This window comes from Malus sylvestris, chromosome 5 (assembly GCF_916048215.2).
Source record: "Malus sylvestris chromosome 5, drMalSylv7.2, whole genome shotgun sequence".
In the NCBI taxonomy this organism is placed as follows: Eukaryota; Viridiplantae; Streptophyta; class Magnoliopsida; order Rosales; family Rosaceae; genus Malus; species Malus sylvestris.
Genome location: NC_062264.1, coordinates 27,956,590 through 27,980,563, shown reverse-complemented (window position 1 = coordinate 27,980,563; position 23,974 = coordinate 27,956,590). Strand labels below are relative to the sequence as shown.

Below are 23,974 nucleotides of genomic sequence, written 5' to 3'. Positions count from 1 at the left end.
GAGTGGTGCCAGCTTGAGTACAGAGGGGATCAGGACAATGATCAATTATTGGTGGTGGGAGGGTGGGCCCCGGTTGGAAAATGGGCTGTGATTCCCTGTGTTTTCAACTTGTAGTGCGCAAGAGGATGCCCAATGGGGGCCTGCCATGTGGGTACGTAATCGGTGGTTGTGGTAATTTGGCGGGATTTGGTGGGTGATTTTTGTCGTGGAATCTGATAAGCACGAGGGGGTTGAGGAACCTGATAAGCACAAGGAGGTGGAGGAACCTGATAAGCACGACGAGGTGGAGGAAGGGGAGGAGGCGGAGGTGGAGATATTGGATAGAGTTTCGGATTAGAGATTGGGCGCGAGGAGCAAGGGGTTGGTTAAACAGTTAAAATATACAGTTGGAAAATTAGAATCCTCGTAATTTCAGAGGTCGTAACGAACCAAAAGCACCGTCGTCATCTTCTTTTTTTTCAACAAAATCTTCCCTAAGTTTCTTTAGTATACAATGATTTGCTATCTGTTTTTGTATACGTAAATATCGTTGATGCGTATGAAATATGAGTTTTCTTTAAATACAATCATATGCATACATCATGTATTTATCGCTTAATTGTTAATGCGAGAGTTCTTTGTCGTACCATTATGTATTACCTTTTCTTTTTCTAAAAATAGATCAGCTAATAGTTTTGTCACAACATTTTATTATTTTAGATACCAAAAAGACTTACAAAGGCCCTTCAACCTCTATTTGAAAAAATAACTCAAAACGTGCAGTGTGAAATGCAAGTCTTGGAATTAATCTCTACCCACTAGGTTATCCATGATGGTTTTTCATGTATTGCCTTCAAGTTCATAATTATGAGTTTAGTGACAAAATATGTTTGATTTTGACACATTAATTATTGTGCATATACTTATAGTATACCAGATCTAGCCGTGCCAAAAATGAACATAAGAGATGTATTATGCACATGTGTCATATGTGGTGCAAATTTCGTGTTACCCGGCCTATACGTACATTGATGTGACATCCATTTTATCTCCAATTTAAAATTCCACAATTTAAGAAATTAATTGAAATAGTAATTTAATTTTACTGCCTTACAAAAATCATTTTAAATTAAATTTGTAGACGATGGCATTTTTCCAGATGCTTTTATAATGGGCTAACATATACAAATAAAAATAGTTATCGTGATAAGATTAGTTATAATTACGTATCAATTTTTTATATAATTTTTATTTAATTTCAATCGAAACTTTTTTTAGATAAATAAAAGGGATTTTTTTAACTTTAATCCTTCAAGAATATTGAAATTTAAAATAAATCCAGTGTTAGATTACATATTGATTATAATTCATTGATGTGTCCTTAATTCAAAATAATTAATGTGCATTTTATTTAATGTCTCCCATTAAATATTTAAATTTATCAATATACAGATTTTAATTTATTTTTTGACCAAAGAAGAGTTTTTTAATTTATTAAGTTTATTTAACATTCTTCAAACTTGAAAGACTCAATTAATATACCAAAATGTATTATATTGAACTAATGTATTTATATGTTAGTACTGAAATATATGTACCGAAATATATGCATTGAAATGTATTATATTAAATTAATGTACCTAAATGTTTGTATCGAAATATATGTACCGAAATGTGTGTACCTAAATATATGCACCAAAATCTATTATAATGAATTTAATGTACCTAAATGAAGAAGACAAAGTACATCGAAATATATTGTATAACAAAAATTAGTTTATCTAAATGTTTACAATAAAATATATTAGGATAAATGAAATGAAAATGAAAATTGTAATGAAATAAAATTAATACATTAAAAATTAAGAAGAAAAAGATAAATAATTAAAAAATCAAAATATAATTAATAAATGAGGTTATTAATGTATTAAGAGACTAAAATCAGATTTTAATCTAAAAATCATCGTTGCCAAGGATTAAAATGAAATTTTCTATAAACAAAATTATCAGTATACTAAAAACTAGTTAGTGGCGTATTTTGACGGTTGCAAATGTATGAAAAATGATAATGTTGTCACACATGGGAAAACAAAGGTAGCTTGCGAAAGGTTATAACAATATTACAGTACGCATTACTTGGGGTATAAGTGATTATGATTTTGTCTTGACATAAATTATGGACAATAATTTCGGTAATTAATTGAAGACAAGTTTGCTAAACAAATGTTTAGGGGATTATATTTGGAGTGATGGAGTAGTTCAACTAACGTGTATTCAATTCAATTATTTGGTTCAGCTACCTAATTTCTTCGTCATAACTATTATAATCTTTCGTACATTCATAATTTAATGTTATGGGGAACACTATAGACATAGACTCATTGTATATGATTAGCTTTTGTACATTATGGCTCTTACTAACGTTTCTTAGGGTCAAAGTGTTTCTATGGTTTAGTGGCTTGAAATTTTTTTATGAGTATCAGAGACACAAGTTACGTGACAAAACAGATGAGTAACAGAGACACAAGTTTAGCGGCTTGAAATTTCTTCGTCTAACGTTAATTATGCATATTAATAATAATAAAAAATAAAAAATAAACAAATGCATGTTGAGTAATTTTAGTGAAACTGTAACGCTATGTGATCATATTCGGTGTACACCAAAAATTTCTTGTGGTTGATGTTAGAACTAAAATTATGCACAACCATAGACGATGGAGTTGTGCGAAAATGGCCAGCTACAAACAAGAACAAACAGCCGTAGATAACCTAAGATACCGGTATGGTACCGACTAAAGGCTCTCCACTATCAAGTTGGTATAAAGTATGTGAACTCAAGTAGTGGGCTAGAGAGCATAGTATGCATATGAAAAACGTTATATGCCCTAGATGGGTGTATTCATACTAGTCGGAAGGGAGTCTTTTTAGGATATATGATTTGTTTAAACAGAGAGAATCCTATAAGATATTGGTTTCTTTTAAGATTGTAATTACTTGTGACACACGCTAATCTTTAGATTGTAGGAATCTCCAAGATAAAAGAAACCAAACTCATCCCCAATCGGATTAGGTTTTCGTGTCTTGCAGAGTAAACATGGTCAATCTCAACGAGGTTTGTGGACCTCACCAACCATTTTGGGGCCCAACTGGGTGTGGTGGACCGTTATTCTATTTAGGCTGCTTAGTCTTATCAATTTCATTGAGTCTATAACCAGATTTCTGAGGTACTAGTATTCCGATCTATCTTTACTCTGACCCAATAAAATTCATGGTCCCACAGTTGAGTTTAATAACCTTGATGCCATCATGCGGGACCATTTCTCTGGTCGTCACCCATAACTCTTACCAGTTTTGTTGCTACCACGCACTATTGCCAGTTAGATGTGCCACCACTCTTTGTTTCTGTCGTTGCTAATGTGTACATTACCTTTTTTCATGACGGGCAAAGTATTCATAGTCTAAAGTAAAGAGATTATGCATTGCAACAAGGGTTTATGGTCAGATAACTAAACATAATTCTGCGCTGGATCCATTCTCGGTTGAGGCGACTATGGATCCAATGTCGCATTAAGCCCACAGGCCGTCTTTCAGAATATAAAGGTTAGACAACTGGGCTGGATAGGGCTTCTAGCCTTCTTGGTCATGATATTGGCCCAATCTAATCACTATTTTTTAACATATATTATACAACAATAAATCTACTATTAAAAAAAGGAATTTTAACAAAAATTTTAACAAAAAGCTTATAGTACTGTTCACTTTAATGAAAAACCATATTTTTACACTAAAAATTCAATTATGGTACTATTCACTTTACCCTTTATTTTGTCCTTATCGTTAAAACTCAAAGTTTTTAAATCATTTTCATTAGTTTTCCTTAAAAAAAAAAAACTAATGAAAATGGCTTGAAATCTTTGAGTTTCAACGATAAGGACAAAATAAAGAGTAAAGTGAATAGTACCAGGATTGACTTTTTAGTGTAAAAATATGATTTTTCGTTAAAGTGAACAGTACCGGGAGTTTTTCGTTAAAGTTCCCTAAAAAAAAGGGTTAGGTCTTTGACATAACTCGATGAGCCAACCACAACTAGGTATCAAACTCAAGACGAATTGTATAAGCAATTCCCGCCTTTGTAAGTTGAACTTGAGGCTTTTCAATTTACTTACAAGTGAAGAGAAATACCATTAAATCATAATACTAATTGATATTTAATTTTTTTAATCAAACCCAATTCACTTATTAATTTACAATCCCTTGTGGTTAATGTTCATAGTCGTCAATTAGATATCTAGTGATATTTTTTTCCTCAAAGTTGAAACAGATATCAGTTTCAAATGCCCCATCATATTAATCTTTATCTTCTGTTATGATGGGGATCCTCTCCCCTCCCTTTTCCCTCCCTTCCCTCCCCTTCTCTCACAATTTTTTTTTCTTTCTCTCTACAAAGATGAAATCTTAAGCATTCAAACAGGAGGGGAGAGAATGAGAGAAAAAAAAAGAGGGAGGAGAATTCTTGTACCTTTTGTTTGTTTGGTCGCCTCATCGCTATAGTCTCTAGGGCACCATAGTTTAAGTTGACATGGATTCTTAATTTTATCAATTTGAACTTAAATATTTGCTCTAGTCTCCACTAGGCCTCGCATAATGCTCATATCAAAACGATTCATATTTTTGCCTTAAATCGTAAGTAGTTTGTAACTCAGTTGGTTAAAAGTATTTATTTTTGTATCTGAGGTCCTGTATTTAAATCTTCCTTCTTGTAGTCTAATGTAGATTATCCTATCTTTATCAAAAAAATATTTTTACTCTAAATGATAGCCAATTGGCATCGTATTTAGACACGACACATGACTCCTTATGTCTTGTTGTAACAAACTTCACCGTTGTTCACATTAAGTCCACTTCTAAAAACTTAGGACCAACCTAGGACCAAAATAAAAATCATAAAAAAGTAAAACTACACAAATATTTCACAGTGGAATTTCTAATCCTAAAATGTTCAAGATGGAAGTGAAAAACAAAATATGAGTCAAAATGCAAAAGCTTGTCCAGTCCTGTAGTTGGATAGTCGGCGACAATGACAAGATTCAAGAAGGGTCTTGATCCCAAAGAGATAATAAGTCAAAAAGATTTGCTCAGTCGCGAATCTCAGGTCCTCAGCTTACCTTCCTTTCCTAGTAGGGCCAGTAAGTACCTCCCCAATCACGGTGAATTTAATGGGTAAAGGCCCTAATTACACGGTGGCTGTGGCCTCCATCAGCCTCCCATCCTCTAGAAAATTGGTTAAAAAAAATGGGACCCAAAACAAAAACAAGCGCCTCTGACGAACCAAAGCTGTGCTTTCCCCTTTCCCATGTGCTCTTTCACTGCCACTCTGCCACACCCAGTTTCTGGATTTTTGCATTTTTGCTGCTCCGTTTTCCCAACAGACCAAAATTTCAAAAACCCAAATCTCTTATTTTCTGGTTGGCTGTAGAGAAGATCTCGATTTGCAGATGCCCTCTTCTTGTTTGTTCAAGCTTGTTATCTTTCTCTGCTCATTGGGTTTTGGTTTGGGAGCAGACCCTTATGTGTTCTATGACTGGACTGTCTCCTACATCACTGCCTCCCCGCTTGGGGTTAAGCAACGGGTTAATTTCTTCACTTTTCAAGTTTCGGGTTTTCGATTTCAAGCTTTAAAGTCGTTTTCTTTGATCCTTTAGCTGTGATTTGTGAGTAAAGTTTCCAACTTTTTTGAAGTTTCGGTCTTTCAAATGGAATGATCCAAGGCATAGTGGTTGCTTTCATTTAACGGGTCCTCACTCCGACATAAATGCTGAGCTTAATGTATATATCTTATATGAAGTTTACTCTTGTTTTGTTTAATTGAGTAGGTAATTAGGTGTAGTAACTTATAAACTTTGTATTGGATAATGTGGGGTGAAAATGGCAAAGAGCTTTAAGAGAATGGTTCACGTGTTTCAACTTTGGTATATCCTCTAATGCATAAATCTTACTGAATATGTTCTGAAGGGCGCAACCCAGCTTTGAAATCGCAATGCTGGGAAGTTCGGGAAGGGGAAAAAAGGATTTTCAACCTTGGAACAGTTCAATGCCATGTGAATATGAAATTAAAGACCTTTTTAATTACAAATTAGTTTAATGGTCTGAAATCTGAATATCCAGCACCAGCACTGTATGGATTCAGTTAGTTTTTGTATAATTAACTGTGTTGAGCTAATGAATTTATCTTTATCAAATGGCTTTTGCGTCTTTTCCGTTTACTCCCTAACCCAAGTTAGGAATTGAATCTAGTTTAGCCAAGGTTTCATACAGTGAGAAGGTATACCTGCTACTAAATTGTGGCTAATGTCTTCTGATTGTTCTATAATGCAACAATAATGTATTTTGGCTACATCCTGCTTCACCCTTGTTTCATATTATAATTTCAGGTTATTGGGATTAACGGGCAGTTTCCAGGACCAATTCTTAATGTTACTACAAACTGGAATGTTGTTGTCAATGTGAAGAATAACTTGGATGAGCCATTGCTTCTCACTTGGTAAACTTTATGTATCCCATCAGCAACAAAATAATATTAAGTATTGATGATACTATTGCTAATAAGGCTTAGTTTAATGCAGGAATGGTATACAAAATCGAAAAAACTCTTGGCAAGATGGTGTATCAGGGACTAATTGTCCAATTCATGCTGGATGGAATTGGACATACGAATTTCAGGTTAAAGATCAGATAGGAAGTTTCTTTTACTTCCCTTCCCTAAACTTCCAGAGAGCATCAGGTGGATATGGTGGAATCACCATAAACAACCGAAATGTTATTCCACTACCTTTCACTGTTCCAGATGGAGATATTACCCTCTTTATTACTGATTGGTATACAAAGAGTCATAAGGTTAGTGTAAATTGTGTTTGTCCGCTGCTTGTATTTCACCTATTTATTTGGTTTCTTAGGCGTGACTCATGCTTGTAAGGAAACAGGACCTTAGGAAAGATGTTGAAAGTGGTACTAGCCTTGGAATTCCTGACGGTGTCCTCATCAATGGAATAGGTCCATTTCGATTTGATCAGGGACTTATTGCAGGAGGCAATTCTTTCCTGACAGTAAATGTTGAACCAGGTATATTTCTGGGGTGTGTCTGAGATGTTTCTATGGTTCTCAAATGTGATTTTGTCATACTGATCCAGAATCATATAAATACATAGGGTTCCAGTGCGACTGAGACATTAGTGAAAGTCGTGTACTTTAAGGGCATTTTTTTGGGGGGTAGAAAACTAAGGCATATGCGGGTTGGCAACTTGGTTTTAATGAAGCTGTTATCCAGCAACCTTTTGATTTGGGTTTTTCTTTGGGTTCTTAACTTATTCTTTGGCCGATATGATTTGCGTTAGCATTTTTATTATCTTGCACTTTTAACAGAAGCCGGTTGCTGGTAATTTCCTTTAACAGGAAAAACATACCGCTTCCGTGTGCACAATGTTGGTATCTCAACTAGCTTGAATTTCAGAATACAAAATCATAACTTGCTTCTAGTGGAGACTGAAGGATCATACACAGTTCAGCAGAATTATGCGAATATGGATATTCATGTCGGTCAGTCATTTTCATTTTTGGTTACAATGGATCAAAATGCCACAAGTGATTACTATATTGTTGCCAGCCCCCGTTTTGTCAAATCATCTGCATGGGCTAAAGCTACTGGAGTTGCCATCTTGCACTACTCCAATTCTCAAGGACCTGCATCAGGTCCTCTCCCTGATCCTCCTAATGATTACGACACATATTACTCAATGAATCAAGCAAGATCCATAAGGTTATAGTTGATTATGTTTCTTTTCGGTTTACTAATAAATATATTTGAAAGAATAAAAACACTCATTCAGTTACTCCCAAAATTTTAATGGCAATGGCGATAACCTTCATATGTACTGGAATTGCTTACCCTATTATCAATGTTGTCAGTCATTAATCTCTGACAAAAATATTCTTTTTCATAGCGTTTTGTTTGATATTACATACAAGGAGGTTGAATTATATTTAATATCTAGGGAAAGTTTCTTCTGCCTGATATTTTGTTTGTTTCCCTGGAAGTCCATACATTAATAACCCAATTTTTTGGTCTTTTCTTTGATGGTATGTTAGTTCTCAAATGCTTGCTGACTATTGTTACATCTTTGTGACGGTTGTGCAATTGCAGGTGGAATGTTTCTGCTGGTGCTGCTCGTCCAAACCCACAAGGATCTTTTAAATATGGTGAAATCACTGTCACAGATGTCTATGTAATCCTCAATAGACCTGCAGAACTTATAAATGGGAAGTGGCGCACTACCCTCAATGGTATTTCATATATACCACCTTCAACACCCCTTAAGCTTGCCCAACAGTTCAACATTTCGGGGGTTTATAAGCTTGATTTCCCGAATAAACTGATGAACAGACCTGCCAAAGTAGACACATCTCTGATTAATGGTACTTTCAAGGGTTTCATGGAAGTCATCTTTCAGAACAATGACACCACTGTTCAGAATTACCATTTGGATGGCTATGCATTTTTCATTGTTGGGTGAGCTTTTTAGTTTTGAAATCATTATCTCTCTCTATTCCTAATTATGGAACTGGCAAAGTACAAAACATGATCTGAACGATTCCCTGTTGCCCTGTAGTATGGATGTTGGAGTCTGGACAGAGAATAGCAGAAGCACTTACAACAAATGGGATGGCGTTGCTCGCTCTACTACACAGGTACCCCTTGGTTCAATAGGCTTGTTGCACTCGCACACATTTACATGTGCATGGAATGGAACAAAATTCTCGGTTGATCCATTTTAGGTTACTTTTTGTTAATTGATTGCTTCATGCTCATATGGCTACAGGTCTTCCCTGGATCTTGGACAGCCATATTGGTTGTTCTTGACAATGCCGGAATTTGGAACCTTCGTGCACAGAATCTTGACTCATGGTATCTAGGCCAAGAAGTTTATGTCAGTGTTGTGAATCCCGAGTTTGATGGAGATGAACATTCTTTGCCTGACAATACCATATATTGTGGACTACTTTCCTCTTTACAGAAGTAAGACATCCGAACTTCTTCACCAAGTTTTTGTTAGTTTATTTACTTGTCCATCAAGATTTATATTTACAGATGATTAAAATCAAGACAATAGTAAAATCAAGACAATAGCATCTGAAAGGTTAAAAACCCTCATTCCAAACTCTGCTAATGCACAGTTCTGTTTGGTTTTCTTCTCCAGAGACCAGACTCAGAGAGGAGTCAAGTTCTCTAGTGCACCATCAATCACCCGTTCGAGCACAACAATTTTGGTTACGTTAATCATAGCATGTGCGGCTTTCATTCGGTAATCAAGTTACTATCAGCTATAAGCAAAGCAAGCACTGCGATGCTTTCTACCGAACTGGTATCGAACGCGCAAATCTAGCTTAAGGGGATGGTAGAAATGCAAAACATATTGAGACGAGAGTAGGATGTTGGATACCACCCATTTAGCAATAGAGTTGTAGTATGAACCATGTATTGTAATATTGCATTGCAAACTATTTGTATTTGTAATTTCAATTTGCATCCTTGTATCTTCGATTTTGCAGGCAGTTTTAGAGAGTAGTGCATGCATTATTTTTTTTTTGAAATTTGCCTGCTAATGATCAAGAACGGTGTATTTGGAGGAGCAGGCCTAGGCGCCTCTTTTGCAGACGAATTGACCGGAAGAGCAGCCGCTTGTAGTCGACTCCTCTCACCGTCCACCGACAAATGCAAGCCGTTTTTCACATGATCCGGAGTGGTTTTTAAATACCTCAAAATTCGTTTTATTGCATGCAGAAAACCCCCCAACAAAACCACATATCAGTGCCTCCTTTTCCCTCTGAAAAAATGCAACTGTTTATCCTACGACCTAAAACGGCAAGAAAGGAAAATTGACTTCTTTGTTGGATTAAAGAAAAGGAAGACTAATGAAAAATGTTTGAAAACTTTTGAGTTTTAACAATAAGGATAAAATAAAGGGTAAAATAGATAGTACAAGTAAACAGTACCGCGAATTTTTCGTTAAAACTCCCAACAATATCTGAACTGCATGTGCTTTCTTTCCTGATTCGATTGTGCTGTGCTGCATTATTAAGTTCAAACAAATATATAGAATCTAATCCTACTTTTTGCTTCCACCAAATTACAGGATCTTAAGGATGTAAGGACAAAACCATCCTCCTAATCATCCCCTAAAAAATAAACAACATTATCTCATGGAGGTTGGTAGGTGTTTGGCATGTCAATGTCATGCAATCATTTTACATAATAATCTATTTACCATTAGATTAGATGTTAGATTTACCTGCGGAAGGGGTTCGAACACACGCTGTCATGCAAGAGCTCAATACTTTTCCACCACTGTGGTAAATGACCATTTGCAATCTATTTGCCACATCCTAAAAAAGTATATTTAAGAAAAGAATTTCAACGTATTTCTTTTCACTACTTACACATCCCTGTTGTTTTTTAACTATTAGATTTAACAATCAAAAGAGAATCAACGGTAAAAATTAAGAAAGGTGTAGAAGGTGAAATAAAGTGTGTTGACAACTTGAAATCACTTTCGGTCTGCAAATCCTAGAATGGATGAGGATTGCTCTAGTAAGTCAAAGGCTCGAAACATGCTTAATGCAACCTTACCTGAAACCATTGGTCTGTTAGACGAATAACAATCACATCTGCCATTACTTTGGAATTTACCATCTTACAAGTCACTTTAATTTTCTGTTTAGTTACAATAAAAATATTATAAAATAGTACGAGAAAAAAAAGTAGATAAACAACTTAGAAAAGCCGTTATTTTTTGTTTATACAACTCTACCATATCAGTTTATCTTCGTATTCCCTTAAACATGTGTAGTTAATTTTAGAAGAGTTACAAAAAGTGTAAGCTAAAATTGATTATCTTCTAATATAACAGACTTAACAGTTGATTAATTAATTAAATAATTAAAGCTTAAAAGTCTTGGTCCAATCCAATGCCATCACACATTTCTTGTGCCAATTACTCCATTTCTTCCCTGTCACTCTCACTCCCACCCTTACACGTTAAGGGCTAATGATGGCATTGATGCCCCAACAACTGTTCCAAAATTATGGGGCACCTTTTCCTTTCAGTAGCCGCCACACCTGATTGGCCAACGTGTCACGCATCCATTGGGCCCAAGAAGATGACGCTCTTGCTGCCCGCAGCACAACAGCAGAGTTTTAGCTCGTAGTGCTAGTGGCCTCCCATTTGAGCAGCTCTCACTTTCATCATAGTTTTAATCCACTTTCCTGTTTCTCTCTTTCTTCAGCAACTGGTATTGCAGACTAATCCATCGCTAATGAGCCCACTTAATTATTGATTAATCCCACAAAAATTCATTTAAATTCTCTTCTCACAGTATTTTGATTTGGTATCTGACACGCTTCTTGTTTTTACAACTTTTATCAGAAGTCATGGGCGGGAGAGTATTATCTTTATTTTTGGTGCCATTAATCTACATCTTCTTGAGCTTTTTGCCAACCCAATCAGCTCCTCAATCTGCTCTCATAACCCAGATTCCTGGATTCAGTGGCACTCTTCCTTCAAAACACTATTCTGGGTAAGTAGTTTTTTTTTGTCTGATTTTAAGTACATGTGGGTTTCTGAGATTGTTTATGTTATGGTTGTTGATCTTTTTGTGGGTTTGTTTTGAAGGTATGTGACAGTTGACCAGAGTCATGGGAGGAACCTGTTCTACTATTTTGTCGAATCGGAAGGGAAGCCTGCGGAGGATCCGGTGGTTCTGTGGCTGAATGGTGGACCTGGTTGCTCCAGCTTTGATGGCTTTGTTTATGAGCATGGTATTGTTTCATAGTTCAGTTTATTGTTCTGTGGTCTGTTTGGGACCCTTTCCGGAGTGTGTTCAAAGCGCTTTTAAATAAAAAAGTGCTTCTGGGTCGTAGAAGTGTTTTTCCGAATTTTCTTCATGAATTGGAACTTTGATAAAAATTTCAACTATCTGTCTCTAATAAGCACTTCAAGCAAAAACGCTGATGAACATAAGTGCTTCATTCATAAGCTCTTGCGTTTCAACTTATTACATAGGACCTAATTTCTCATAAAGTTCAAAACTTTATGTGATATTATTGATCTATGAAACATTTTGGTTCTGTCAATATTTTTCAGGGCCATTCAATTTTGAAGAGGCCAAGATCAAGGGAAGTCTGCCTCAGCTCCACCTTAACCCATACAGCTGGTCAAAGGTTGCAACTTTGAGATGTGAAATGAATATTACCTCTGAATTTTATTTTCTTAATTTTCTTTGTACAAGTGAAATCAATTATTTTCATGTTATTAGGTTTCCAACATTATATATCTGGATTCTCCGGCTGGTGTTGGATTGTCTTACTCAAAAAATGAGACCGACTATAAAACTGGGGATCTAAAGACTGCCTCTGATTCCCACACATTTCTCCTCAAGGTGAATAAGGAAACAACTCGATAAGCCTGTAACACCGAAAGTTCTTACATCAATGTATAATATGCATTGCAGAATTTAACGACTTGCTGGGAGCTCAAGAATCCCACGGCAATGTATACTATACAGTGATGTATAATTTGTATAGTACAAGGACTCGTTTAACGTACTTGCTGAATTGATGTTTATTCTAATTTCCCAGTGGTTTGAACTGTACCCTGAGTTCCTCTCCAACCCATTTTTTATTGCTGGGGAGTCATATGCTGGAGTCTACGTGCCAACGCTTTCTTCTGAAGTAGTGAAAGGTAAATCAGTCAATAATAGTAACATTAGAAGTTACGTAAATGTTGAAACTAAAATCTAAGGTGGAGCTTTGGATGTTTTAACAGGAATTGATGCAGGTGTAACGCCCGTACTCAACTTCAAGGTATTTATCTGTACGAGTAGTCCTTTTGTGAATTTGAAATGTATGTGGCTCCAACCTCTAATTACTGCATAACACAGGGTTATCTGGTGGGAAATGGAGTTACTGATGATAAATTCGATGGTAATGCTCTTGTTCCGTTTGCACATGGGATGGGACTGATATCAGATGATCTATATGAGGTCTGTAAAGAATGTCCAGTTTTATACTAGCATTGTAATGCTAATTTCATCCCCTTTGTTCCCCCTAAATATCGTAGGAATTCAAATGAAATGTATTTGTGCTTCAGGAGGTTAACACAGCGTGTGGAGGAAACTACCTTGATCCGGTGAGCGATCCTTGTGGAAGCAAGCTTGAAAAAGTTGACAAGGTAAAAAAAATCTCAATATTTTGCGTATAACATGGAATTTTACGTTTTTTTTTAACTGACTTTAAGATTTTATTGATCCCAGAACATCGACGGTTTGAACATATATAACATTCTGGAACCATGCTATCACAGCACAGATTCGAGTAAGATTAGAAGAGTTACAAACAGTGGATTGCCATCTAGCTTTCGCCAATTAGGTGAGACTGAAAGGCCTCTTGCTGTGAGAACAAGGATGTTTGGTCGTGCCTGGCCTCTTAGAGCTCCTGTGAGAGATGGTATTGTTCCAACTTGGCCGGAGCTGATGAATAGCGAAGAGGTTCCATGTACTGTAAGTTGCTTAGTCTGTTACAATTTTGATCTTTTAATCCCCTTTCTCATTGTCAACCATTAATTTCTTGATTAAGTAGTAATTAGACTTCCCCGAAAAGGCTGAAAGAAAGAATCTTCAACTTCGATACAAGAATATTACTCTCATGTACAAGAAGCCTTAGATTTGATGTATCTCCTGCAGGATGATGAGGTTGCTACTGAATGGTTGAACAACGAGACAGTTAGGAAGGCAATCCATGCAGAAACGGTAAGGTTTATCAGAGTTCATGTTTTAAACCAGAAACGAAAGTTTGTAAGTGTCTAGTCCTGCTGGCTCCCAAAAGGCATTGTAACTGTTTGAAATCCTTTTTGCACTATTTAGGATCTTTCATGGGAACTATGCACAAACAGAATCAGATTTTATCATGATTCTGGAAGTATGATCAAGTACCACAGGAACCTCACCGCTAAGGGTTATCGGGCACTTATATTTAGGTAAATCTCCAATTACAATGTCATCTGTTAAAAGTCATGCCCGTCGAAAATGCTCTTAAGCTTTCTTTTCACCTTCGCTACAGTGTTCCCTTTGATTGCACAAAAACAGGAGAAGTAAATGAAAAATGAATGTTCTAACTGATGTGCATTCCTATTCGATTTTTTCTGGCAGCGGTGATCATGATATGTGTGTTCCTTTCACCGGGAGTGAAGCATGGACCAGATCACTTGGTTATAAGATTGTGGACGAATGGAGGCCATGGACTTCGAATGGACAAGTTGCTGGGTACTCACTATTACATATTTCCCTCGTCAAGCATTGTGAAAAGTCTAATTTCTTGGAAGAACATTTTTATATGGTACTGGGGTAAGTGAATAACCGAATGTGAATGGTTGCAGGTATACACAGGCTTACGAGAACAACCTCACCTTTCTAACCGTAAAGGTCAGCACACGAAAATGTTCCTCGTTCTACTATAGGCTATACTGAAACTGTATCTAGCTGCTTCTTTTGATTGGATTCAATTGTTGATTCTAATACTTCCGTCTGAATGTATCGGTGCAGGGATCTGGACATACGGTTCCGGAGTACAAACCACGGGAGGCGTTAGATTTATTTAGCCGGTTTTTGGCCGGAAAACCACAATAAGAGAAAGAGAGCAGTGTTGTTATGTATTAACTATGCTACAGAAGTTTTAGAGAGAACAAATCATATGATCCAAACAAACAGTTTGCATTACCATTGAATAAACTGCATTTTACATCAACTCTTCTAGTAATTTTCACTAAAAATTATCTTTGAAATGCTAATAAACAAGAATTAAGCTAACAAATCTGCCATGAAATCCAATTCTCACACTGAATGGGAATTATGTTACCCTAACTTAGACTGCACGCAATCTCTTGGAGTCATTAAATTGGACAGTTGTCTTTTGTATTAAGAGAAACAAATTTCCTTCCAAAGTCGGGAAACAAAAGTGCCCTATATATATATTTTTTATATTTAATGTATATTGAAAGGGAAAGACTTGAGTGTAGAGATAAACATATGTCTATTTTTTGATATAATGGATATCGAAAGAGAAAGAACTTGTAGTGGAGAGATAAACTTTTAAAGCCATCTTTTAAAAAGAAAACTTTTTAAAAGAGACTTGATTAGACAGATTATGTTGGATTTTATCTCAATTGTCATGACCAGTCCACAAACGAGGTGTTGAATCTTGTGTATTTGATTAATTCGATTTTGAGTGACACTTTTTATTTCGTTGGAGAAGATATTTTATTTTAAAATGGAAAAAAATATCCTAAAATTATGCTTAGATTAACACGAAAGTATATTCATTTACCAAACGTGAAAATTAAGAACAAAACCGTCATCTCAGTAGCAGTCGCATATTAAGTATCATCCATGGTCGCATGAAACATTAACAAGTTTGAGTAGATTAGTAGATGTACAATTATATTTTTGCTACTAATGACACTGATTAAGTCGACTCAAAATCGACAGTTAAAGATCAATAAATCAAAAAATTAAGTATTTTGGGCCGCTGGTCGTAATGTTGGATTGGGCCTATTGAAGGCCCAAATAATAGTGATCTCTTGCTTTGGAAGGTGAAATATATTCGACCAAAAATGGTAAGAATAATAGCCCAATAAACAAATTAGTGATCCAACGGATCTATTTCGCGGGAAGCAACGGGCATCTTTTCCCGCCACCAGAGAGCCCTATTAAATACCCTAAACCCCTAATTGGCGAGTGCTCTCTCTCCCTCCCTCCCTCCATCCCTCTCTCTCTCTCTATCTCTCGACTGTCACCCTCAAAATCTGTAATTTTTTGATCGACTCCAAATACCATCTCTCTCTCTCTCTCTCTGCAATGAGTTCCTCAGAAACCCAAAGGACAGCTAAACCCAGTCTCTCTCTAACCTTCAAATCGGAGAAACCCCATTTAAACCCAAAGCTCCGAGTTGCAGAAATCGACTCACTGAGCTCCAAAACCCCTGAGAAGCCCCAACAGTTCCGTCACAAAAGCTTATGGGAGCCGACCCAGAAGCAGCCGGCGGCTCAGATCGGATCTGCGAGACGAAAGATCGATTCTTGGTCCGAGGAAAACCCGATTGAGACACATTTTGGTGCCTCCGAGAAGCTACCGGAAAAGTAAGGCTTCGTGAATTTCAGTTCTTTATTATGTGTACGTAATTATTTTTTTTCTGACATTTTGGGTGGAATTTTGATTCATTATATTATTTTGGGGTTCTTTTTGTTGTTTTTGTTGCAGGTATGAGATATTGAGCGAGTTTTTCGATTGCTTGGACGCTTCGATTCGGTTGTTGCGGTTGAGGGGCTTGATGCCAAGCTTTACCAATCTTCGCCCGAAAATTGAGTGTTTAACGGATAGGTACTGGAAGAGGTTTTCTATTTAATCTGTTGTTTGGTTTGGTAGGTTGCTGAAGAAATAAGGCAGTAAAAAGTGATTGATTTTTGTTTATCTGGGTTTTTAGGAGGTTTACAATTAGTCACTTGGCTCAGCTGAAGATTGTTTTACCTGAGGTAATTGAGATTACAAAAGTGCTTGTTAAGGATGAGAGAACCAGTGATATGAAGCCGGATCTTCGTGTCACCATGAATGTTGATGCAGTAGAAAACGATGACAAGTTGAAATCTGAAGGTGGTGGGCATATGCATTTGAGGCGAGCCTTCCGCCATCGGCTTGGAGACATTTCAAAATCTCATCCTGAGGTATACATCTACTCATTTTCGGTGGAACACAACTAACATGGTGTGATTACTTTATATTCAATGTTATTTAATCTACTAGTAAGATTTGAGGTTAATGGAATCCCTTTTTACATTGGATGTTCTGAGCAATCTGTGAGATTTTCATCTGGAAAGCTTTGAGTCACACAGAATTTATGAGATTATTAGGGTACTGGATTAAAAAATTTGAGCTTATTCCTTGTTACACTCTTTTCGAACAAGCTACTACACAGTTCAAGATTGTGTTTTATCAGTTCAACATTGTTTTTATTGAACTAATTTTCGAATAAGGTGCGGTCTGAAAATGGTTTATTATGTGCTTTCAGGGTTATGAAATTCCAGAAGAAACTCTGCCCCCACCATTCAATTTTGCAGAGCAACATATGCATCCAGATACAATTAAGTGTTCCTTATCATCATCTCCTGAGGCATTGACTGGTGCACATACAGTTGAGCAACCAGAAGCATCCAAAACTTACCTTCAAAGTGATGGCATTCCAGATGAAACACATCCAATGCCATCTGATCAATCAAAGGAGGATTTGAATTCAAACATAAGCAGAATTCCTGACTCGTCATTGCCCAATGAGACATCATTTGAAGCACCAGTAGAGCAGCTACCAGTAATAACAACTCATCTTCCTCAATCTTTTCGAAGGCACTTTTCTTTACCAGCCTTCCAAGGCCGAAATGTTTTAGTTCCAGAGTCAAATTTTAATATAGTTTGCTCCATTGAGGAAGCTAGTGTTGTTGCTTCGTCATTTGAAGCACTAGTGGAGCAGCAACCAGTAATAACATCTCATCTTCCTCAACCTTTTCGAAGGCACTTTTCTCAGCCATCCTTTCAAGCTCGAAATATTTCACTTCCAGAGTCAATTCTCAATGTGGTTTGCTCTGTTGAGGGAGCTAGTACTGCTGTATCATTGACTGGCCAAGTGCCTGCAACTCCAACCAAAGAGACAAGCCCCATTGAAAGTGGTGATGATTTACCCACAAAATGTGCTAGCATTCTGTCTACTCCAAAACTTGCTTCAACTCCAGTCAAAGAGATAGGCCCCATAGAAAATGATGATTTCCCCATAGAAGGTGCTAGTATTCAGTCCACTCCAGCAAAGCTTGCTTCAACTCCTGCTAGATTGATGTCTGCCACACCAGCATTGCGCCCGCCAAAACGCTGTTATATGAGCCCAGAAGACAATTCTACTAGCTCTCCAGAAAAGATGGTTAGGTATCCTCCACGCTCCAGGTCACTGAAATTTGACACTCCTGTGAAGAATAGAATGGTCGAGGATGAAGTACTTGATATGGACAATGCATCAATTGATAATGACTTTACTGATATTCCTCCGGAGGATCTTTTGAAATTGGTATGTCATGTCTTCTATGTCAATAGTTCTATAAAAGTTGTTGGAGCTTACTTCAACCATCTGCACAAAATTTCATCTACTTGTGACAACATTTTGTCTACTTATTTACGAAAGCTTTCTGAAACTGACTTCAGCTTAAGTGGTGTACCATAATATTACTAACAGCATCCAGCCCACTTCGTGGTTTCTACTTGAACTTGAATATAATGAACAACATTTTTGAGAAGTATCCATTTATCTTTCAACAGCTCAAAGATGAAGAGAGGACGGCAATAGAGGAGCAAATTCCTGCCTTCTCACAAGCAAAGAGGGATAAACAGATGATTTCCGGCCTACCTAAACTCTTTGACATGATCCATTTCCTATGTCAGTCTATGAAACGTTCTGCCATCACAAAAGAGGAGCTTGTACACAAGCTAATTTGGAATAACTTAGATTTTACGGACACAAGTAAGCCATTGTATAAAGTAGATGATTTCCTATTACGATTCACGAAAGCTCCTGGTGAACCTAACTCCTCTATTTTCTTCACAGATGAAGTTGAAGAGCAGCTAAGCTTGCTGCTAGATCTGGTTCCGGAATGGATATCTGAAGAAAAGTTAGACTCCGGAGGAGATTTGCTTTTGATCCAGTGAGTTTTATCTAGTCCCAAACAGAAATTATGCGTTATGTAAATGAATACTGCCTTGGGTTAAACGAAAAACTTGATCAAATTGTTTGATGTACATTTGATCTCTGTTCTTGCAGCATTAACAAAATGTCAAATCCAGGTTCTATACGGGCGCAGCTCGAAGCAGCAAACTAGCAAAGCAATCTGAACTGTGCCAGGGTTTCTGAAGGTTGCTGTAAAATAAAGACGATGTACGATTTCCCGTCTTATTAGGGCATCTTGGAATGTTTTAATTAATTAGTTGTTCATGTCTGCGTGGCTAATCTGTAGTTAGCATATAGCCCATCTCCAGTTTCTGGGGTTTCTTTCTTCCAGCAGCATAGAAAATGCTTTGATTGCAAGCTGATTGACTGTGCAACTAGTTTTTCGGTACAAAAAATCTTTTCTCAAGGTCCACTACGGATAAGTAATTTTTCGGTACAAGAAATCTCCATTTGCACCTATGTTTCAAATCATAGGCACATTAGAAATTAACAAGATTTGAGTTGAAAGTAAAATATAATTTTTTTTATCAAATAGAATATATCCCGCCTACTTATGAGATTTAACCGGATCCCTACTACAAGAACATCATACTTAAACCCAACATTAATCAATATCCCCTTCCTATTCCCATGCACCTGCTGACCTTTCACGGATCTCTCAGTGCAGTGAATCCCCGATACACCGAAACGAAAAACATGCTCTTAAAAACGATACAAAATATAATGGCTCTTCGAAAGTAGCTAAAGACCTGTATGGCTCTACCAAAATCCACAGAAACTGAATCTTTACCTAGAAAGAATTAGAAATGTAAGATAGATGCTCGGAACCATCTTCTCAAGCACCTTGCTAATCTTAGGCAATATTAGAAAACTGCGGCAAATTAAGCAGTACTCTTCTTGTTTCTAAAGCTTTCCTTCATCAACGCAAACTTCTTCTTGCATTGAACCACAGACTTCCCCGGAACAGCAGCAGCAACTCGCTCCCATCGCTGAGTGGCATCCTTTGGAAAGGTTTTCAGAGCCTGAACCAGGGCTCTTTCGTGTACAGCAGACCATACATCTTGCTCGGACCCTGATGAGAATCCATTTTCAACAATCGGATCTATAGGAGTTTGGTCTTTTGCACTTCCACTTGACGACTCTCCCGATTCATCCGTCTTCACGGCAGGTGTTTCTGTGGGCTGAGGAGTCCGTACCCCTTCTACTTCGACCCTAGTTGTAAGTGGAGAAGCAATAGATGGTGAGGGTTTCCTCTTTTCAAGAAAAGAATCAAAAGCTTTGCTAGAATCAGGTTTCTGGAGGAGGACTGTTTTGGTTGCCTTCAAAATTTCTTCAACAGATCGTCCAGTACCAATATAATCAGAAACAACCTCCCACCTCCGAGAGGTTCCTTTTGGAAATTTTACCACTCCTTTTCTCAAAAGCTCAATTTCTTCTTTGCTCCAAGGTTTCTCTTCCTTCTTCTCATAGCTGCCTAACTGAACGGTACCTTTAGTCTCCACGGAACCATTCTGTTGTTGAATTTTCTTCTCTTCTTCTTTCTTATCCACCAAATCGTTTTTATATCCACATGCATCTCTAAGAACCTCTGCTCTCTCCACCCCCTCTTTGCCCTCCATCTTCTCACAGATACTCCTAAGCTGCTCGGTACCAAGAGACGAACAGAGACTTTCCACATCATCCTCAGAAAGATTAAGCAAACGCTTCGAAGTAACAGGCCCTGAAACTGTTCGAAGGCGAGCCTTTTCTTTGCGCAGGAGTTTCTTCTCTTTCTCTTTCAGCTTCTTCTGCTGTAAAGCTGTTTCTGCAGCTCGTTTGGCCTCCTCTTCTTTCCGTTTACTCTCCTCTTCTGCAGCCCTGGCTGCTTCCTCCTCCTGTAACTTCTTGGCCAGATATTTGGCCTCTCTTTTCCTCTGCTTCTCAGCTTTCTCTGCTTCCTTTCTCCTCTGTATTCTTGGGTCTCTTTTATATGCATTGTCAACAAGAGTACGAATTCGTGCATACTCCTCCTTCCTAGCCTTTTCTGAAAGTTTTGAATTCTGCCTCTCCATCCATCTCTTATGATCACGAGACTCCGCTTGCTCAAGATCAAACTCATCAGCATGTGGAAACTCTCTCCAACTCTTAAAGGTGTACCAGAAGTCATAGAAATCATCTACTTCCTTCAGTGGAGTACTCTCATCACCTAAAAATGGGATTGGTTGGCTAACCGACCACCGCCCATTCCTCATAAAAGCAGGACTGAAAACTCTGAAGAAGTCCTGTGGGGCACATTCAGTGGGTATCTCATCATCAAACTCATCAGTGGAGTCATAGATTCTTCTCTTCACAGGATCAATTAACACCTCGTACGCTTCTTGGATGGACTTGAAGTGGCTCTCTATCTCGTCCTTCTTTGTTTGTTTTGCAGCTTCCGTAACCTCATTGAGAAGAAGAGCAGCCTGTTTGTCAGGATGATATTTCAGGGCAGTTTCACGATAGCTTTTTCTTATTTGCTCCTCAGTGGCAAGGTATCTTAAATGGCTCAAACCTAAGAGTGCATAGTGATCTTGTTCTTTGCCTTCGCCACCAGATTTCTTCTTACCTTTGCTGTTGTACGAATCAAATGATGGTATAGAAGTCTGTTCCTTGTTATTAACCACCTTCTCATCTTCAACTTCTTTATTTTCCTCCACACAACCACGAAGCTTCAGAGCCACAGCATGGAAAGAATGTCCGGCTGGTTCACGGTTCAAAGCCTTGACAGGAAGGCAGTTTGAAGAAGCATACAGTGGTTGACCATCTACCAATTCTTGGGAGTACGAAATAAGGCAAAACTTGCTTTGGACAGGCATGATGATTATATTATAACAAACCCACAGTACCAATAACCAGATAAATCGGCAAATTTAGTACCCAAGAAAAAGCTCCACTGCACTTCAAAACCCTCTTAATATGAATGCACACAATCCCCACACTGCACTATCAAACAAAGCAAAAATCAACCCGACTATCTCCGATACCGAAAGATGCAAAATAACTAGGATACACAAACAACTTCACATGTACGGAGCAATCAACACATAATTAAAGATTTTAAACACAAACACACCTGCATTATAAAAAATAAAAAATAAAAAAAAATCAACAAAACTACCTCTAATCACATAAACCTCAATATTTAAAAAATAAAAATAAAATAAAATTCAATGCAAAGAAACAAAATTTAATCACATAAACCTCAAAATTTGTTTCATAATTAAAATAATTCCCAATTAACAACATAAAACTATTCATTTGTTATAACATGCACTCATTTATTACTGTATCAACCAAAACTAAATTAAAAAGTAATAAATAAAAACCAGAAACATTTCCATTTCATATTCGATGCAGCAAAAGATTGCTGCTTTAAACGAGCAATACAAAAAAAAAAAAAAAAAAAACGATTCAGCAAAAAAATAAATTAAACGGCGGCTGTGGAGAAAAATCTCAAACCTCGATGAGAGCAGATGAAGGCGACGAGGGTTTAACAGAGGGTTTGACGGATGAGGTGACGGAGGAGGTCGTTGAGTGTTTTGAGCGATGATCGAAGGTCTGCCGGATTTATAGTTGGAGACGCAGTCGCACGGCTCGTTGTGGGTTTTGGTGGTTTCACCTATATAAAGGTTCCACTCCAAAATGCCCTAATCAATTGCAATTGGGGGACGATGGCTCGCGATCTGCAACGACCACGTGTCACGTGACTTTGGTTCATATATTACCTTATAATACTGGGCCACCGCTCGTTTTATTGGCCCAAATATTTGTTGTGTTAAACCAACGACAAGTCGTAAGCGCAATTTGGTAATTGAAGATTGAAAAATCAAGAGGTATTTGTCGATTTTCTTCCATGAACTTGTAAGAAGCTACCAATTTCTTTCATGAACGTTATTTTTAGTCAATTATCCCTTTGAATTTTCATAAGTGGTCAATTTCTCTCTTGAACTTAATTTTAGTTACCTAACTTTTATAATTAGTCAATTTCTCTCTCGGCGTTTAGATTTTAAATTTTTTTCATCGAAATTTCATTCATCTTGGCCCTGTGCATGACACAAGGCAATTTTTTGAGGTAAAAAATGTAAGTATATTCCTATTTGGGCCTGAAATAAAGGCTTAGGCCGAGAAAGAATAACATGAATCGAAATGCCATGATTCTCGACCTAGTAATCGTTGCTCAGGCTAGTTGGCTCTCAGCCCAAAAGCGTGCTAATTTGATCGAGTCCCTATAGGAGTAAGACTATTAAAGGATCAGGCTCAAGCTCATGCATGGTTTGGTCGAGTTCTAAATGAATTAAAATTGTTGAAGATCAGGATGGATTCTGACAAGATTCAAATTATTCTACGGATCATAACTTATTTTTGGTCAGATGAGGATGAATCAAGTGCATAAAGGGATTAGGTTCAGAATAACTCAAAGAGGTGGAGATTGGATAGAGATTAAGTTTCGGCTAAAGAAGGGATTATGGGGACAAAGAGAGAATATTCAGGTAAATGTCGAGTAAGCATAGTCCTATCAAGTCTCTACCTCTACAGAGGTTTTGCAACGTGAAAAGCCCCTACAAGCTTCAACTTAACAAACAACTCAAAAATGCTCTACGCAAAACCTTTCTCACAACCCTGTTTATCTTAACAGTCTCATCAACACATTTTTAGTTTGGATAAGTAAATAGTTGACAACACGTGACATCTTCATTTTAGATAAGTAAACAACACTAGAACCGTAAAATTAGGCAATTTAGAAGCATCTTTAGTTTAGACAAACAATATTACTTCTGATTAGTTGATTATCTATGCAAGTCTCAGTCGGCAAAGAATTCTCAATTATTTAGTCCAAAGAGGTAACTTCATTAGCTTCTCAGCGAAGTTGAGTATTCTATGATCTGTTACTCTTAGGTGCACTTCGTACTTCGGCATTCAGATGGCCGAACCACGTTCACCATAAAGACATTTCTTTTAAGTATCTTTACCTGTAGAGTTTGATACTGGTTCGACGCACTTATATTTTTACCAATATAGTTGAAGTAGCAAAACTTAGTGTAGAAGATCTTTGAACTTCGCAGTGAATTAAGCAACCTTGTCTTCAGGTTCTAGAACCCTAGGCTGAGAGGCATC

General features: G+C 37.3%; 4 protein-coding genes across 5 annotated transcripts; 3 read left to right on the top strand and 1 right to left on the bottom strand.

Moving 5' to 3' along the window:
• The first annotated feature begins 5,228 nt into the window (after nucleotides 1–5,228).
• LOC126624423 (monocopper oxidase-like protein SKU5) lies at nucleotides 5,229–9,567 on the top strand. Its single transcript, XM_050293484.1, has 9 exons — nucleotides 5,229–5,609; nucleotides 6,411–6,520; nucleotides 6,603–6,873; nucleotides 6,960–7,098; nucleotides 7,429–7,792; nucleotides 8,177–8,542; nucleotides 8,643–8,721; nucleotides 8,853–9,049; nucleotides 9,231–9,567. The coding sequence occupies exons 1-9, from the start codon at nucleotides 5,475–5,477 to the stop codon at nucleotides 9,337–9,339; spliced, it is 1,770 nt and encodes a 589-aa protein (XP_050149441.1). The 5' UTR covers nucleotides 5,229–5,474; the 3' UTR covers nucleotides 9,340–9,567.
• A 1,593-nt stretch (nucleotides 9,568–11,160) lies between these two features.
• On the top strand, nucleotides 11,161–14,830 carry LOC126623939 (serine carboxypeptidase-like 20). The gene is made up of 15 exons (XM_050292913.1): nucleotides 11,161–11,322; nucleotides 11,457–11,607; nucleotides 11,703–11,848; nucleotides 12,174–12,250; nucleotides 12,346–12,468; nucleotides 12,668–12,770; nucleotides 12,855–12,892; nucleotides 12,970–13,071; nucleotides 13,179–13,259; nucleotides 13,342–13,587; nucleotides 13,771–13,836; nucleotides 13,951–14,063; nucleotides 14,236–14,349; nucleotides 14,463–14,508; nucleotides 14,629–14,830. The coding sequence occupies exons 2-15, from the start codon at nucleotides 11,462–11,464 to the stop codon at nucleotides 14,710–14,712; spliced, it is 1,485 nt and encodes a 494-aa protein (XP_050148870.1). The 5' UTR covers nucleotides 11,161–11,322; nucleotides 11,457–11,461; the 3' UTR covers nucleotides 14,713–14,830.
• A 988-nt stretch (nucleotides 14,831–15,818) lies between these two features.
• Nucleotides 15,819–19,203, top strand: LOC126623068 (CDT1-like protein a, chloroplastic). Its single transcript, XM_050291854.1, has 7 exons — nucleotides 15,819–16,220; nucleotides 16,342–16,461; nucleotides 16,565–16,802; nucleotides 17,147–18,187; nucleotides 18,436–18,637; nucleotides 18,722–18,818; nucleotides 18,935–19,203. Exons 1-7 carry the CDS (start codon nucleotides 15,940–15,942, stop codon nucleotides 18,990–18,992), a joined length of 2,037 nt encoding a protein of 678 aa, XP_050147811.1. The 5' UTR covers nucleotides 15,819–15,939; the 3' UTR covers nucleotides 18,993–19,203.
• A 139-nt stretch (nucleotides 19,204–19,342) lies between these two features.
• On the bottom strand, nucleotides 19,343–22,491 carry LOC126623069 (uncharacterized). 2 transcript variants are annotated; one of them, XM_050291856.1, is made up of 2 exons: nucleotides 22,319–22,491; nucleotides 19,343–21,802 (listed from the first exon to the last, which is right to left on the bottom strand). In XM_050291856.1, exon 2 carries the CDS (start codon nucleotides 21,673–21,675, stop codon nucleotides 19,723–19,725), a length of 1,953 nt encoding a protein of 650 aa, XP_050147813.1. In that variant the 5' UTR covers nucleotides 21,676–21,802; nucleotides 22,319–22,491; the 3' UTR covers nucleotides 19,343–19,722. The 2 variants fall into 2 exon arrangements, with proteins under 2 accessions (XP_050147813.1, XP_050147812.1); XM_050291855.1 differs by having other exon boundaries at nucleotides 19,343–21,797.
• Nucleotides 22,492–23,974: the final 1,483 nt, after the last annotated feature.

What these genes read in the sequence shown, in the direction of transcription:
- LOC126624423 (XM_050293484.1), top strand. Translation starts at nt 5,475, where the DNA reads ATGCCCTCTTCTTGTTTGTTCAAGCTTGTTATCTTTCTCTGCTCATTG. An exon ending in GACAGTAAATGTTGAACCAG is followed by an intron (nt 7,099 to 7,428) that starts GTATATTTCTGG and finishes TTCCTTTAACAG; the next exon opens with GAAAAACATACCGCTTCCGT. An exon ending in TATGCATTTTTCATTGTTGG is followed by an intron (nt 8,543 to 8,642) that starts GTGAGCTTTTTA and finishes GTTGCCCTGTAG; the next exon opens with TATGGATGTTGGAGTCTGGA.
- LOC126623068 (XM_050291854.1), top strand. Translation starts at nt 15,940, where the DNA reads ATGAGTTCCTCAGAAACCCAAAGGACAGCTAAACCCAGTCTCTCTCTA. An exon ending in ATTGAGTGTTTAACGGATAG is followed by an intron (nt 16,462 to 16,564) that starts GTACTGGAAGAG and finishes CTGGGTTTTTAG; the next exon opens with GAGGTTTACAATTAGTCACT. An exon ending in GGAGATTTGCTTTTGATCCA is followed by an intron (nt 18,819 to 18,934) that starts GTGAGTTTTATC and finishes CTGTTCTTGCAG; the next exon opens with CATTAACAAAATGTCAAATC.
- LOC126623939 (XM_050292913.1), top strand. Translation starts at nt 11,462, where the DNA reads ATGGGCGGGAGAGTATTATCTTTATTTTTGGTGCCATTAATCTACATC. An exon ending in GCGAAGAGGTTCCATGTACT is followed by an intron (nt 13,588 to 13,770) that starts GTAAGTTGCTTA and finishes TATCTCCTGCAG; the next exon opens with GATGATGAGGTTGCTACTGA. An exon ending in TCACCTTTCTAACCGTAAAG is followed by an intron (nt 14,509 to 14,628) that starts GTCAGCACACGA and finishes GTATCGGTGCAG; the next exon opens with GGATCTGGACATACGGTTCC.
- LOC126623069 (XM_050291856.1), bottom strand. Translation starts at nt 21,675, where the DNA reads ATGCCTGTCCAAAGCAAGTTTTGCCTTATTTCGTACTCCCAAGAATTG.